The 13,288-nt window shown below is 39.3% G+C and overlaps 1 protein-coding gene across 1 annotated transcript; it reads right to left on the bottom strand.

Moving 5' to 3' along the window:
- Positions 1-1,111: 1,111 nt before the first annotated feature.
- On the bottom strand, positions 1,112-12,798 carry tpi1a (triosephosphate isomerase 1a). Its single transcript, XM_033636253.2, has 7 exons — positions 12,546-12,798; positions 10,890-11,013; positions 8,786-8,885; positions 8,011-8,128; positions 6,335-6,420; positions 4,226-4,313; positions 1,112-2,179 (listed from the first exon to the last, which is right to left on the bottom strand). The coding sequence occupies exons 1-7, from the start codon at positions 12,655-12,657 to the stop codon at positions 2,061-2,063; spliced, it is 747 nt and encodes a 248-aa protein (XP_033492144.1). The 5' UTR covers positions 12,658-12,798; the 3' UTR covers positions 1,112-2,060.
- Between the last annotated feature and the right edge of the window lie 490 nt (positions 12,799-13,288).

The raw sequence follows: 13,288 nt of genomic DNA on the forward strand, positions 1-13,288 counted from the left end.
GCTGTAGAGACCACACCCTTTTTTTTTATACCAACCCACGCTGGCAGTATGCTTATTTCTGCAGTTAAGTTAGGCATTTAAACATGAAGATCTATAGGGACTTACTCTGTCTTTGAGCCAGCCTCAAGTGGCCATTAGAGGAACTGCAATTTTTGGCACTTCCTGTTGGCATCATTTGTCAGCCCTGCAGGTTGCCACTACTTGAAAACCTGGCTTGTTTACAAGAGTTAAGTAAAGGCAACAAGGAAAGGAAGAACACACTTTACAGCTGAGAACTCAGTGCTTCGACTACTTCAATTAAAGTAGTCGACAACATTCTAGGGCTGCCCCCCAACTAAGAATTTTCTTAGTGCACCAATAGTCATTTAGGGCCATAAGTAGACTAGTCACCCACATGTTTACGATATTAATTTAATTATTGAATTATATATTTTGGGTGGGGCAACACAATGGTTTGAGTTGAAGGTGTGAGAAAGAATAGTATAAGTAACATTGTTAACACAGTGCGACATTACAGAGAAATACAAAACCGTACTAATGAACTGTACATATATTTATTAATATTCATTAATATAGGCCTATATTTTATGTACAAGTGCACGTCACACACTGAGCGAGCCGCCTGTTAATTACGCTGTCGGCAAAGCAGTATTGATTGTGCTAAGTGGCTAATGGGCATGTAGCTACTTCCATGTTTCAGATGTTTCAGTCCTCCACCTTCTCACCCTTTCCTGCCCGACATGTTATTAACTAGCCTGTGTAATAACTGCAGGTACCAGCCCTGGAAATTAACGTGACTCCTGTCTGACTGCTCAGCGTGGCTATTTCCTGTGTCTGTCCTTTCAAATTAAACTCCCACATGGTCCAGTCATATAGGTTTTGATTTATTTTGACAAGGCGTAGAGTTTCACAAATTTTTTGTTTTTTATTTTTTTGCTGCGACTAAGCGACCGATTAGATTTTACCGACTACTGACTTTTCTGGTTGACTGACGTTTGGTCGACTATTAGGGGGCAGCCCTACCACACTGACATCAACACTAATTGGATATCCATGTAAAAATTAGCACATTTTCCCTTTAATGTCACACAAGCAAAAAATGAAGACAAACCTCTATCCACATTTTATTTATTCATTCAGGTCCAGTGTTAAACATACAGCAGCATGTGTGCAGTGTTAACTCTTTTGTGCCTATGGGTGACAACTTCACAGTAGCAGCAAAAGATAGACTTTGTGTACATATCATAATATATATCTAAGTACATTCTGTCCAGAGCTCTTATTGTCCTGAAGTAACAGTTAGTGCAGTTGGGTGAGAGAGTGCAACATTGATACATTACAACAGTGTTTAAGACACAAAGCAACCTGGGGTGACTGATCGTCTGCCAGAAATAATATCTCTCATTTTACCTCCAATTAACTGCTGAATCTATCATTCATATGACTTAATATTTTTTCTTTTCTAAGAGGGAGATTAAAGAAATTGTTTGCATCGAATCTTAATTTCATATATCTTATATCTCCTATCTGAATGATCTTGTTTGTCACCACTTCCACCTCTCAAATAAAGACAGAAAGCAGAAAAAATAGTCATCTGAAAAATAGACTATACACACTATCACTTTAACCCCTGAGGCGGAACTTATTTCCTCTAAATCAGCTGAAAACATGAGGACCTATTGCAAAATTTCTCATTTTTAAGATGTTTACAGATCTTGAAGTCAACACAAAAAGGCTGGAAGATATCCAATACTGTGACCCAACGTTATAAACAGACCCAATGGTAAGAAGAAATAGAAACAAATAGCAGTTTGACTCTATAAAGTAATACGACAAATTAATAAGCTAAATTCCCAAAAATGATAGCAAAATAAGACAATAAAGTGTTGGTAGTTACTTTGAATTCATTCTACTGCCCTACACTTATCTCATTCATCATAAAACGTCCTGTAATTCGACACATCTGTGGATCAGTCAGCTCAGTTTGAGGATACATGGTGACGATCTAGAGGGCTGGGTGTATTTTAATTAGCCTCGATGGAGCCATTTTTCTGCATCAGTTATGCGCGCGCATTGATGATGTCGACAAACTCTGGTTTGAGAGAGGCTCCGCCCACCAGGAAGCCGTCCACGTCTGCCTGAGCCGCCAGCTCCCTGCAGTTAGCTGCCGTCACTGAACCTGGAGGACAGAAGGAGGGAGAAGAGTAGGGTTGGGTACCATTCATAATTGAACCGATACGGTACCGGTACCGGTATCTGGAATTCAGTACCGGTACCAAACGGTACCTTATTTCGGTACTTTTTAACCCTATGGGCCCTAGGCCTTTTTGGGGTATTTTTACTGCCTTTACTTTTAAGCTCATATCACAGTCATTATAAAGGCAACATACACATGCTATATCTTGTTTTTTTTCAGGACAATCTGGACTAATCAGATTTGCCATCATTTCATGTCCTTCTATGTGTCTGTATTTTATATTAATTTTTATATCAATGAAAAAAAACAAATCTGTGTGCCTAAATTCTTACATTTTTACATGTATCTCAGCATAGCAAGTTGGAAGTTGACATATTCTGCCATATATGAAGAGGGGAGACTCTCTGGAATCTGGCAATATAAGAACCATGATGCTGGGACATTCTATCACTTCACACAAAACATGTGGTTTGTGCCAGGCAGACATGATTGCCAGTATTTTTTCATTATTGCAAGAAATTCCATTGACTCATTCACAAGTCAAAAATGTGTTTTATCTGAAAGAAACATGCAATATTTACATCTAAGATCATAGAAAAATAGTCAACCAAGTGCAATGATGTCCTCCAAGATAATATTTGCCACTTTGTTTGCAGTAAACAAAGTTTGTTGTTGTTTTTCAGTTTCAGTTATATAGTGGGGAGACATTTTGGGCATTGGTGGGGGGCAAGTGTCCCCCTCAATGTATATGGTGACTACGGCCCTGTCAGCATGCATAATTAGGCCTCAGTTGTCTGGGTGCGCAAAGGTGAAGTGGCTGGTCTTGTCATACAAAGTTTGATGGAGTGTCAACTGGACAATATGGAGATATTTGCATCTTGAAAGCCAGACTACAAATGTGGATAGACAGGGAGAAACACACGCAAGCCTAAGACGTGGTAAGATACGATATTCCTCACTATATGAAGTGACTGATAACAAGATCTGTATAATGGATTGTAAAGAAATTCGTCAAGTTTTTATTTTGTAGACAACTGATCTGGATTTATAGCGTGATGGGATGACAGCACAATGATGTGTGTGGTATCATTGGAAAGCTCTGGTACTGTGCTTTCATGTGATATGCGTGGCATTTCTGTGCGAGCCTGCGTTCGCGAGTAATCCATCCAAGAGTAATGTGTGTGCAAAGCTGTATGAAAGCTCTGTTATACATCATTTTATTGTAATTTTTCGCTGTGAAAACATTGGATTACCGACAAGTGCTTGGCCTTGTCGGAAAGCTACAATTCTGCTGTTTCCGCTGATATGCGTGGCTTCTCACTATGACGCACGGTCGTGGAGAAAATCCACAGAGAAGAACGGGTGTGAATTTGGACGCACTATGCATCGTTCGGGCCCATAGTCTAAATTTCTCAGTTTCAACATTTTATTGAGAACATTTAGGAACAGTGCTGCACGTTAACTTTTGTCTGCACATTGTTTTTGTCGCCATTGTTGCTGAGTCTGAGGTGCGAGTCATGCGCTCTCGCTCCGCCTCCACCTCAGGTACCGAAATTTGGCACCGTTTCATTTTAAGTGAATCGGTACTCGGTAGTACCGACGTGAATCGGTACCAAGTACAAAAAGTACCGAGTTTCGGTGCCCAACCCTAGAGAAGAGGTTACAATTCTGGAATTTAAAGAGATAGTTTGGAGTTTTTTGAGTGGGGCTGTATGAAGTACGTATAGATAGTCAGTGTATTACCTACAGTGGATTGTGGTCAGCATGCCACTTTGAAGAGGCAGGTAGAAGTAACGCCATAAAATAACACCTCTAATCTTAGACAACACCGAAACTCAGAACATACACCTGTTGTTTAAATTCTTAGAACCTCAGAGTAGGGTTATGGTACTGGTATGATTGGCAAGGGAAAATAACCTGCCTCCCAAAGGCACATACCATATGACCACTAGGAGTCCCCAAGTCAAAAATGTTCAAATCCTGCACACAGGAGCTTTAAAGGTAAAACTGCCAAAACTCATCACTGACCTCCGTAGATGATGCGCACAGAGTCGGCCACGTCGTCTGAGACGTTGGCTCGGAACCACGCCCTCAACTTCTCATGGACCTCCTGTGCCTGGACAGACACACACACACACACACACACACACACACAGAATTGTGCATGTGATTTTAATTGTGGACATTTATTAAGTGAATAATTAATAAGTCTTTGATTCTTGTACGACCAAACACTCAGACCACAACTAATTTTAACAAAACCTTTACATTTTTGTTGGTTGTAAAACATCTTGATGTCAATTGAAATCCTTTTATCTCCAAAATGTGATGACACAATACAGTGTTTTTGGCTGACATTATCTGTATGGCAGCCTGCAGGTGTAGGTATGTTGCTGGTTGTGGTGGAGAAAATACTGGCAGCCAGCTGAGTTTATACTGGACAAACTGGATCTGCAGGAGTCACGGCTCTCAGTGGTGTCACTGGTAATGTACGGTCCTGTACAGATAGTCTGTTACTATAAATAATAAAGGCTCTAACAATAGCAGATATATTTAAACTACAATAACTGTCTTGCAGTTGTTTACCTCTGCAATCCTGTCAACTTACATTTACAGTTTAAATCAATGTCTGTGAAAACATGGATGCCTCTGACCAAAAAAGTGTTTTTGCAGAACATTATCATGTTACAGTGAAGGTGACCTTTGACCTTTCGGATGGAAAATGCTATCGCTTTATCATTGTATCCTATTTGACATTTGTGCGAAATTTTGTCATAACTATTGTATAAATTCCCGAGTTATGGCCAAAAACATGTTTTGTGAGGTAAAAATGACCTCTGACCACCAAAATCTGATCAGTTCATAGTTGAGTCCAAGTGGATGTTTGTGCCAAACTTAAAGAAATTCTCTCAAGGTGTTCTTGAGATATCGCATTCACACATATGTGATGGAAAAGGGAACAGTGACCCTGACATTTGGCCTTTTAACACCAAATTCTGGTCAGTTCATCCTTGACTCAAAGCGGACGTTTGTGCCAAATTTGAAGATATTCCCTCAATGTGTTCTTGAGCTCCTGGAGTTGAGAAAGTGATTTAAGAATCAGTGACATTATCCCAGTGTAAAGTATATGAGCTGAGTGGGAACTTGTGGGTGGGGCCAGTGGGAGAAACACTACTATGCATATTCAGTGAGCTGCATACCGGTGGTACCGGAGGTATACCATGAAGCTAGAAAATTCTTTTGGTGTATGTGCCAGGCGAGTAACTCCGCTGGAATAAATACATGCCAGCTTGGGATCTGGTATTATACGGCTAATGTTAGCTACCAATGGAGACCGGAGGATGGGCAGTGGGCACTATGTTTCCTCATGTTAACATGGTTAGCCAGCTGTCTGTCAGCAAAGCCAACAGAAAATAAAAGGCGAGACATTTACATCACAAAACATTAAAATTTCATCACCTTTAAATGGATAGTGCTTTAAAATGTGGTGCTAAAGCTAACTGAGTCGGCAGATCGCCGGACTAAAAGCAAAGCACTTGTATTTCACCTCATGTTGCGTTTTCTTCTCAAAAATGAACAGGTTAGTCACTGGTTAATGGGTGTCAGGCAACTGAAAACAAAATTTACTGAATCCAACATCCCTAGTTTAATGATTCGAATCTTCTGCCTTCTGATGCTGTAGTTCTCGAAAATCTTTGAGGGGTTTGGCTGAAGCAGGTCAATATTGTGTGTTTGATGCTGTCCTTCACCCTTGGCATGCTTTATGTTGAGAGCCTTTGCTCTGGATGTCTGGGGGTTAAGATAAAATGAAGACCTTGATGATGTTCCCGACTTCAATGGTAAACAGTCTGGGCCAACGGTTACACAACATTGTTTTGCTTCCTCCAAGGTGGTGTGATTATACGTGACTGTATAACGTGCGATACACTGTACTGTATAAGGCTGAGTGAGTGTAATGTTACATGGAGTTTTTGGAGTTTTTTTACATGGCCATGCACATGTGCGGTGCCAAAAGCTTCTCTGATCTGATTTGTGTTTTATTATTCAAATAAGGACAACTGAAGCTCATCAAGTTATAAGTAAAGATTGATCTGAAGTATAAGTTTTCCTCATCACAGAGGAAGGAGTCAGTGTTACCTGCTCAGGTGAAGCTGTCTTGCCTGTGCCGATGGCCCACACAGGTTCATACGCCAGCACCACTTTCCCCCAGTCCTTCACGTTTTCTGGAACACATAAACTGATATAAATAACCTTTTCTTTTTATTTTTTTTAATTTATTTTTTTATAAAACAAAATAAAATAAGAGAAACGTTCTCTAGTCTAGTGTGAGACTTTAAAGCTTCAGGGGGAAAAAAACAATTAAACTGTCGTGAACTAACAGAAAAGGTATATCTATTTCAGATTAGGAAACATCCTGAGGGCAGAGCAGCACTGCAAAGATCCATCAAATCTGTAATGTGTTTTCTGTGAGCTCTCAGAAGAGAAAATCCTGCATTAACAGAGGAACAAGTCGACTGTGTCTCAAGAAACAGCAGAGACCACTGACCTATTTGCATTTTAAATCAGCGTGTAGCCTACTTTGGGTATAGAAGTAGGCTGCATGAGGCAAAGATGTAACCATGGAAAAGATCATCAATAAAATCTTATAATATCTGACTGCAGACTATACACAGATATAAACCACTGCTTGTTCTATGAACAGATGCATCAGGACTGAAGAGCTGGCCACACATGAGAATATTATCATTGTACGTATTACTGATGTTCGACAACCCCACAGTTACGGAAGACAGGATAAAAATACAGACATATTTTGGTGTGAAACCTTTCTCAGTGTGTGAATAACATCAGTGAATTCTCTTCCTATAAAAAGGAAAATTAGCAGGAAAACAGTGACACTAGCAAAAAACAGAGAAGATCCATAAGACTAATGATGTATGGAAGAGAATTAGGGCTAAGCATAAGGAGGACAAACTGAAAGTTCAACTTTATCCTCTACAATTCGACTTTATTCTCGATATCTCAACTTTAGTCAAAACAGTTTGATTTTATTATCAAAATGCAAAATAATAAAAAGAATCTTCCTCCTCTGACATAATTTGCATTATGTCTGAGACCAATACTTAAAGTTTGACTTTGGGGCGGCAGTAGCTCAGTCCATAGGGACTTGGGTTAGGAACCGGAGGGTCGCCCGTTCAAGTCCCCCATCCCAAGTGCCCCCGTCCCAAGTGCCCTTGAGCAAGGCACTGAACCCCCCAACCGCTTGGAGCGCCTGTCATGGGCAGCCCCACTCTGACATCTCTCCACTTAGTGCATGTATGGATCCTGTTTGTGCATGTGTGTGTTCAGACCTGTGTGTAATTGACAACAGAGACAAAAAATTGAATTTCCCCTCGGGGATTAATAAAGTATATCAAAAAATTAAATTAAAAATTATTATCGACAGTTTGATTTAATTCTTGAAATGCAAAACAATAAAATCTTCCTCCTCTGACCTAAGTTTTATTATGTCTGAGACTAATACTGGAAGTTTGACTTTATTCTCGACATTTTAAATTTGTTTGTGGCACTGACTTTATTATGGAAATGAAAAATTAACAAACAAACTTCCTTCTTTTATTTTTTTTTCCTTCACGCCTGGCCCTAATACTCCTCCCTGGCAACATAATAATCCAAAACAATAAAGTAACTATATAACAAATTAAAAAAAGAAAATAATGAATTTAAAGGGAAAAGGGAAAAGAAAAAGTCCCAAGAGAAAATAATAAAATTAATGATTTCCATTTTATTTTTTGTTATTTCCTTTGCTTTACCTGCAATGACCTGCGTCTGAGCAAAGACAACTTCTTCTGTGGTGCCTGCCTCCCGCTCCTCCAGCTTCTCCCCAATGCAGGCGATTACACCCAGATCACTCTCCAGAGCGTGAGCCACCTGAGAATCAACCATGGACTCAAATCAATCTCTGGATCTGCACACCTGACATGTGCACAACATACTGACACAGACAGGTTTTGATTCGCTGAATGCTGGAAAAGATTTGTAGTGGAGCCTGTGAATGTTCCACTTGTGGTGTCTTATATTTAAATCTGCACAATACTGCTGTATTTAGATCTGACTTTTCAACTGCCAGGAAATCCTGTAGAACCTACATGTTCAAGTACTGATAAAAAATGCCATTGAAAAAGTTTCTTCAATCTCAATGTCCAAAATAATATAATAATATAATATTTTAGGGTATTTTATCTTTATCAACATTTTTCAGACATTTTTTTAATAATATTTTCAGACATTTATTCAAAGATTTTAGTAACATTTTTTCTGAGATTTTATCAACATTCTTCATCAAAATTAACAAACACATCAACAAAAACTCAACATGACCCTGTTACTCAAGATAATCTACAGACCTTGTTGTGAGCAGTTTCATGTAGGAACTGTTTTCTATCTACCAAACTACACCCACCGATCGAATCACCGTATCAGTTGTGACTAATGCAAACACCTGTGCTTTCACCTGTGAGCCAACTAGGCGAAAGCACAAGTCATCCAAGGGAAAATAATTATTTAGCAAGAGAGGAAGCATCTCACCTTCTGACCAATCAGCTCGTCACTTTCCCCAAAGACATGACGACGCTCAGAGTGTCCCAGTATCACCCAGTCTACCCCACAGTCCTTTATCATGGCCGGACTGGAGAGAGAGGAAACTCATTAAAGACACAGTGGTCACAGAAAATTACCTGCTCATGTGATGCCTCAATTTACATGTTTAAAATGATAAAAATGATGTCTGTATCATTTTTGTGATTGTGGGGATTTCCTTCAAAGCCCTAAGATCAAATTCTACTCTGATATCCTCCATGACAAACGGTTATGTGAATATGCATCAGCCTGCAGTCTCATTAAAAGGGACCTCCTGTGCTTTTACTTATTTTCTGTCATATATTTAATAATACAGTGTCGGATGTTCATATTAAATGTGGCCAAAGTTTCAGATAATGAGGTTTGTAAAAGTGAGCAAAAACCTGAGCTTAAGACCGTTCTTAATAATCTGTTTCAAACTGTTTATATTACCTGCACTACACTGCTACATGTAGCTACATGCTAAAGTCAGGGAAATCTGGAAACTTGATTGCCAATGTTGGTAATTACTCCCCAATTTTGGATTTTATTTGTGCTGGAACATGTCTGATATAAAGATTTTGGTTTCTGAGCTGAGATTTTTCATGGTAGAAAGTGTAACTATGTCTGGTTGTGTTCAGTGTTTAGTAGAAACTGCTGCTATACTCTGTTACAGTCATTCCCAGGGCCGCCAGTCCACTGCCAGATGTAGCTACATGCTAATGTCAGGGAAACATGAAATCTTTGTTGCCAATGTTGTAAATTTCTACCCAATTTTGGATCATATTTCTGCTGGAACATGTAAAGATTTTGGTTTCTGAGCTGACATTTTTCATGGTAGAAAGTGTAACTACTGTATGTAAGAGTCATTGTCTCAGCTGCAATAACTTCCTTTTTTGGGAGTGGGCTTAAAAACACAGCTGCTAACACGGAGAGTCTTAGACAAAGGGTGAATACAGGTGTTCCAGCACAGACAGTCTGAGAAAATAAGTTTCTTTGCCCATTTAAACATGTAAACATACAAGTATGAACCTGCAAATTAGCATAATAGGTCCCTTTGACCTCTTACACTCCCCTGGGTCGATGGCGTCCTTGGCAGACATTACTGTCTTTTAAAGGGTGTAGCATGTTTCCCCTTTATAGGTATGTCCACTTTATGCTAGTCCTTTGCAGTTTTGGGCCAAAACCATGCAGTTTTACACGTTACTTTTGCCTATTGTATTTGAATATTTCTGCATAGTGGGATCCATTAACAGTCTTGGAATTGCTAAAATTGGGTCTGACTGGACAGGTAAGTTTCTTGTGGATTGAGTGAGCCAAGTTTTGTTCATTTACGATGACGTTATTCCCCATAGTGGCCATTTCATTGTAGTGAAACCTGACTTCACTGTATTAAAATGGCTTACTGTGACCTCCATGATAATCACAGCCTCATGAAACTTTACAGCCACAAAATAAAGACCTCAGGCATTCGGGGGATGGATGACTTTCATAAGTATAACAAGGCTGTTCTCAGCAGTTTCCAGAACAGAGGTATTCGCCATCCACTCACTAATAATGCAGTTCTCATGAAAATCTCCAAATGTCAGTGTCCAAATCACAGCATTTTTTTGATGTCTTGGGGTCTTAATGTGGTATTTTTGGGAGATTTTGTGAGCATTTGTATCAACATACCTGTGTAGCAAATTATATCAACCCCAAAATTGCTGCAACAATTTCTGAGACATAATTGAGCATGGGAATGACCATCATATACTTCTATCGTAATATCTCCATACACTGTAAACAGCTGCCTAACTAAAACCCAATGTTTATTACAGCTTTATGACTAGAAGCTGTGAGTAACACACAGTGCTGAGGTGCATCTCAAATTAATCTTCAGGTTCACAGCTTCAGATGATGTATATCTTCTGTGAGGCATATACTTTTGACCTGCTATCACCCCATAAAAATCCCCTGCCCCCCCTGTAAAAGACATAAAGTAGTCTATGACAGGGAGAGGGGGTGGAAGAGTTAATAAATAGGACTGCATTATGAATAATTCATGCATGCATTCATTCAGTGGGTGAGATACCTGATCTCCCCTGTAAACGCCCCCTTGGCCACCTTGTAACAGTTCTGGGCTGCGACACCGATCTTGGGATCCAGGTTGGACCGAGCGAAGTCCAGGTAGATGGAGGGAGCTCCACACACCACCTCTGAAAAACAGGAAAATAGTTCATTGTAGCCTTAATTTCATCTTTATCTGAGTTGAGACTTTTTATATTTCTGTTTGCACTGTCAGAATGTGCCTTTTGGCCCTGAGCTGAAAAGGTTAATTTAATTACATTTAATTAGGTTACATTTATTTTCAGGGGAGCTCCATCATTAAAAGCTGCAGAGTGACTGTAAATCAAGACTGGCTCATTTTAAAGCACTGGAACAGCATGTTTAGGTTCCTGTGTTCATTTTAATAAAGTTTAATGAAGAGTCAAAAAACACTGTATGCTGCTATTACTTTGGTTTTCCACTCTGAATACTAATAAGAATGGCTATAAAATTAAAAAACAAGTTTACATGGAAATTTATATAAAGGATTTTAAAAAAGCTGTAAGGTCAGGAGAAGTATAGGTAAAAATACTCTTGCAATCAACATCCTGCATAAATAAAAGTTCATAAATATTAATAGATAAATGTACTTGAAGTATTAAAAAGAAAAATGACCTCTCTGACTGATATTATACAAGATATTATTAGATAATTTTACTGTTGTAGCTGCTTGAGGTGGAGCTAGTTTAATATAGTTAGCTAGTTTAGTCCAGTGGTCCCTAACCTAGGGGTTGGGCCCCTCCAAAGAGTCACAAAAAATCCAAGGGGTCATGAGATAATTAATGTGAAAAGAGAGAAATAAAAGTTCTAATACTCAAATCTGTTTTCATTTCTCTCTTATCTTTGTTTGTTTTTTAAATATTACAATGGTGTAACCCTTTTGGGCCTCAAACATTTATTTAAAGAAACCATCTGAGACGTTTAGAGAGGAACTCCATCATTGGAGGAACAGCTTACAACTCATAGACATCTGAAATGTGAAGGGGCCTCAAGACATTTTTGTAGGGGAGGTCAATAAATGTAATGCAGAAAAATATACAAGGTCTCCCTTTATACTGTAGTGGAGCAGAGGTATAATGTAGCAAAAAGTGGAAATACTTAAAGTACTTTAAAATTATAATATTATACAGTACTCTGAGTTACTGTTGTTGTCTAGAAACTAAAAAATAAAACATATTTTTTCTTAAGTTTACAGAGTATTTGATGGCAGACTGTTAGGTTGGCATGTAAAACTATAACACTTATTTTTAATTCTATGCTCTTGAATTAATATCAATTAAAATTTTAAAAATAATTTGTCATATTGTCAAGAATAGGCCTACTGTTGCCATAAAAATACCCTGAAATATTGTGGTACTATTTAGAGTATTTGAGCACGAGCATGTTAACAAGGCACTGTCCCAACCGACCCCGCTCTCCCCTACTGACTGTCCACCACTGAGAATAAAACAAACGTCAGAGGCCTTTATGCAACTCATCCTGATCACATGACCCCCAATGTCACTGTGTCATCTGAGCGGCAGCATCTCCTCTCTGTCTGTCTGACTCTTTATCGATTCATTTAATGTCTCCCTTCACTCAGCAGTTATTAATCTGCAGACTGTATATAATTAACCCACACACACATGACTCAGTCACTCACCGGTCTGCTCGTCCAGGCTGGCGGTGTTCAGGGTGGTGATCAGCTCCTCCAGACTCTCCTTGTTGCCGTTCATCTTCCAGTTTCCTCCCACGAAGAAGCCCCGTTGAGCCATGGCCGGCTGATGGTGGCAGATACCCGGTGAGGAGAGGAGAGGAGGTGGAGGTCCAGAGGATCACTTCAGCTGCAGGGTGACTCCGGGTGCTGTGTATGTCAGGTGCAGTCGGAAATATCAGAACCAAACACCGGCTGAAAGCATCCCTCTTCTTCTTGTTTGGGTTTATAATAAGACTCAAACAGCTCTAAGGCGCATTACCGCCACCTGTTGTTACAAAGATGGACGGCACCACCCCTCTGAACAGTAACTGTCCAATCTATTTCCTTTTATACTTCCACTTCTCCATTTCTGAGGGAAGTAATACTTTTACTCCACCACATTTACAGTTTTTGGTTAATTGGCAAGATTTTTTTTTTTTACAAGATTCAAGATTTTGAAATTTAACTATTAACGAACCAACGCATTACAAAGCAAATGGAAAACGTCTTCTTCTTGATGCAGTTCAAACTAAACGGCAGATTTTTCTCAGCCCACCAGTGAAAGTTTAACTTCAACCTCCGCTACATTTATTTCATAAATCAAGTCACTTATTAGGAGTTTGCATGTTCTCCCCGTGTCAGCATGGGTTGTCTATGGGTACTCCGGCTTCCTCCCACAGATTGGGGATAGGTTGATTGGTGACTCTAAA

Source organism: Epinephelus lanceolatus, chromosome 16 (assembly GCF_041903045.1).
Source record: "Epinephelus lanceolatus isolate andai-2023 chromosome 16, ASM4190304v1, whole genome shotgun sequence".
Lineage (NCBI taxonomy): Eukaryota > Metazoa > Chordata > Actinopteri > Perciformes > Serranidae > Epinephelus > Epinephelus lanceolatus.

Coding starts and splice junctions, on each gene's coding strand:
- tpi1a (XM_033636253.2), bottom strand. CDS start 12,657: ATGGCTCAACGGGGCTTCTTCGTGGGAGGAAACTGGAAGATGAACGGC. Junction 8,129..8,785: donor ACGAGCTGATTGGTCAGAAG/GTGAGATGCTTC, acceptor GTTGATTCTCAG/GTGGCTCACGCTCTGGAGAG. Junction 4,314..6,334: donor AGACAGCTTCACCTGAGCAG/GTAACACTGACT, acceptor GTGTCTGTCCAG/GCACAGGAGGTCCATGAGAA.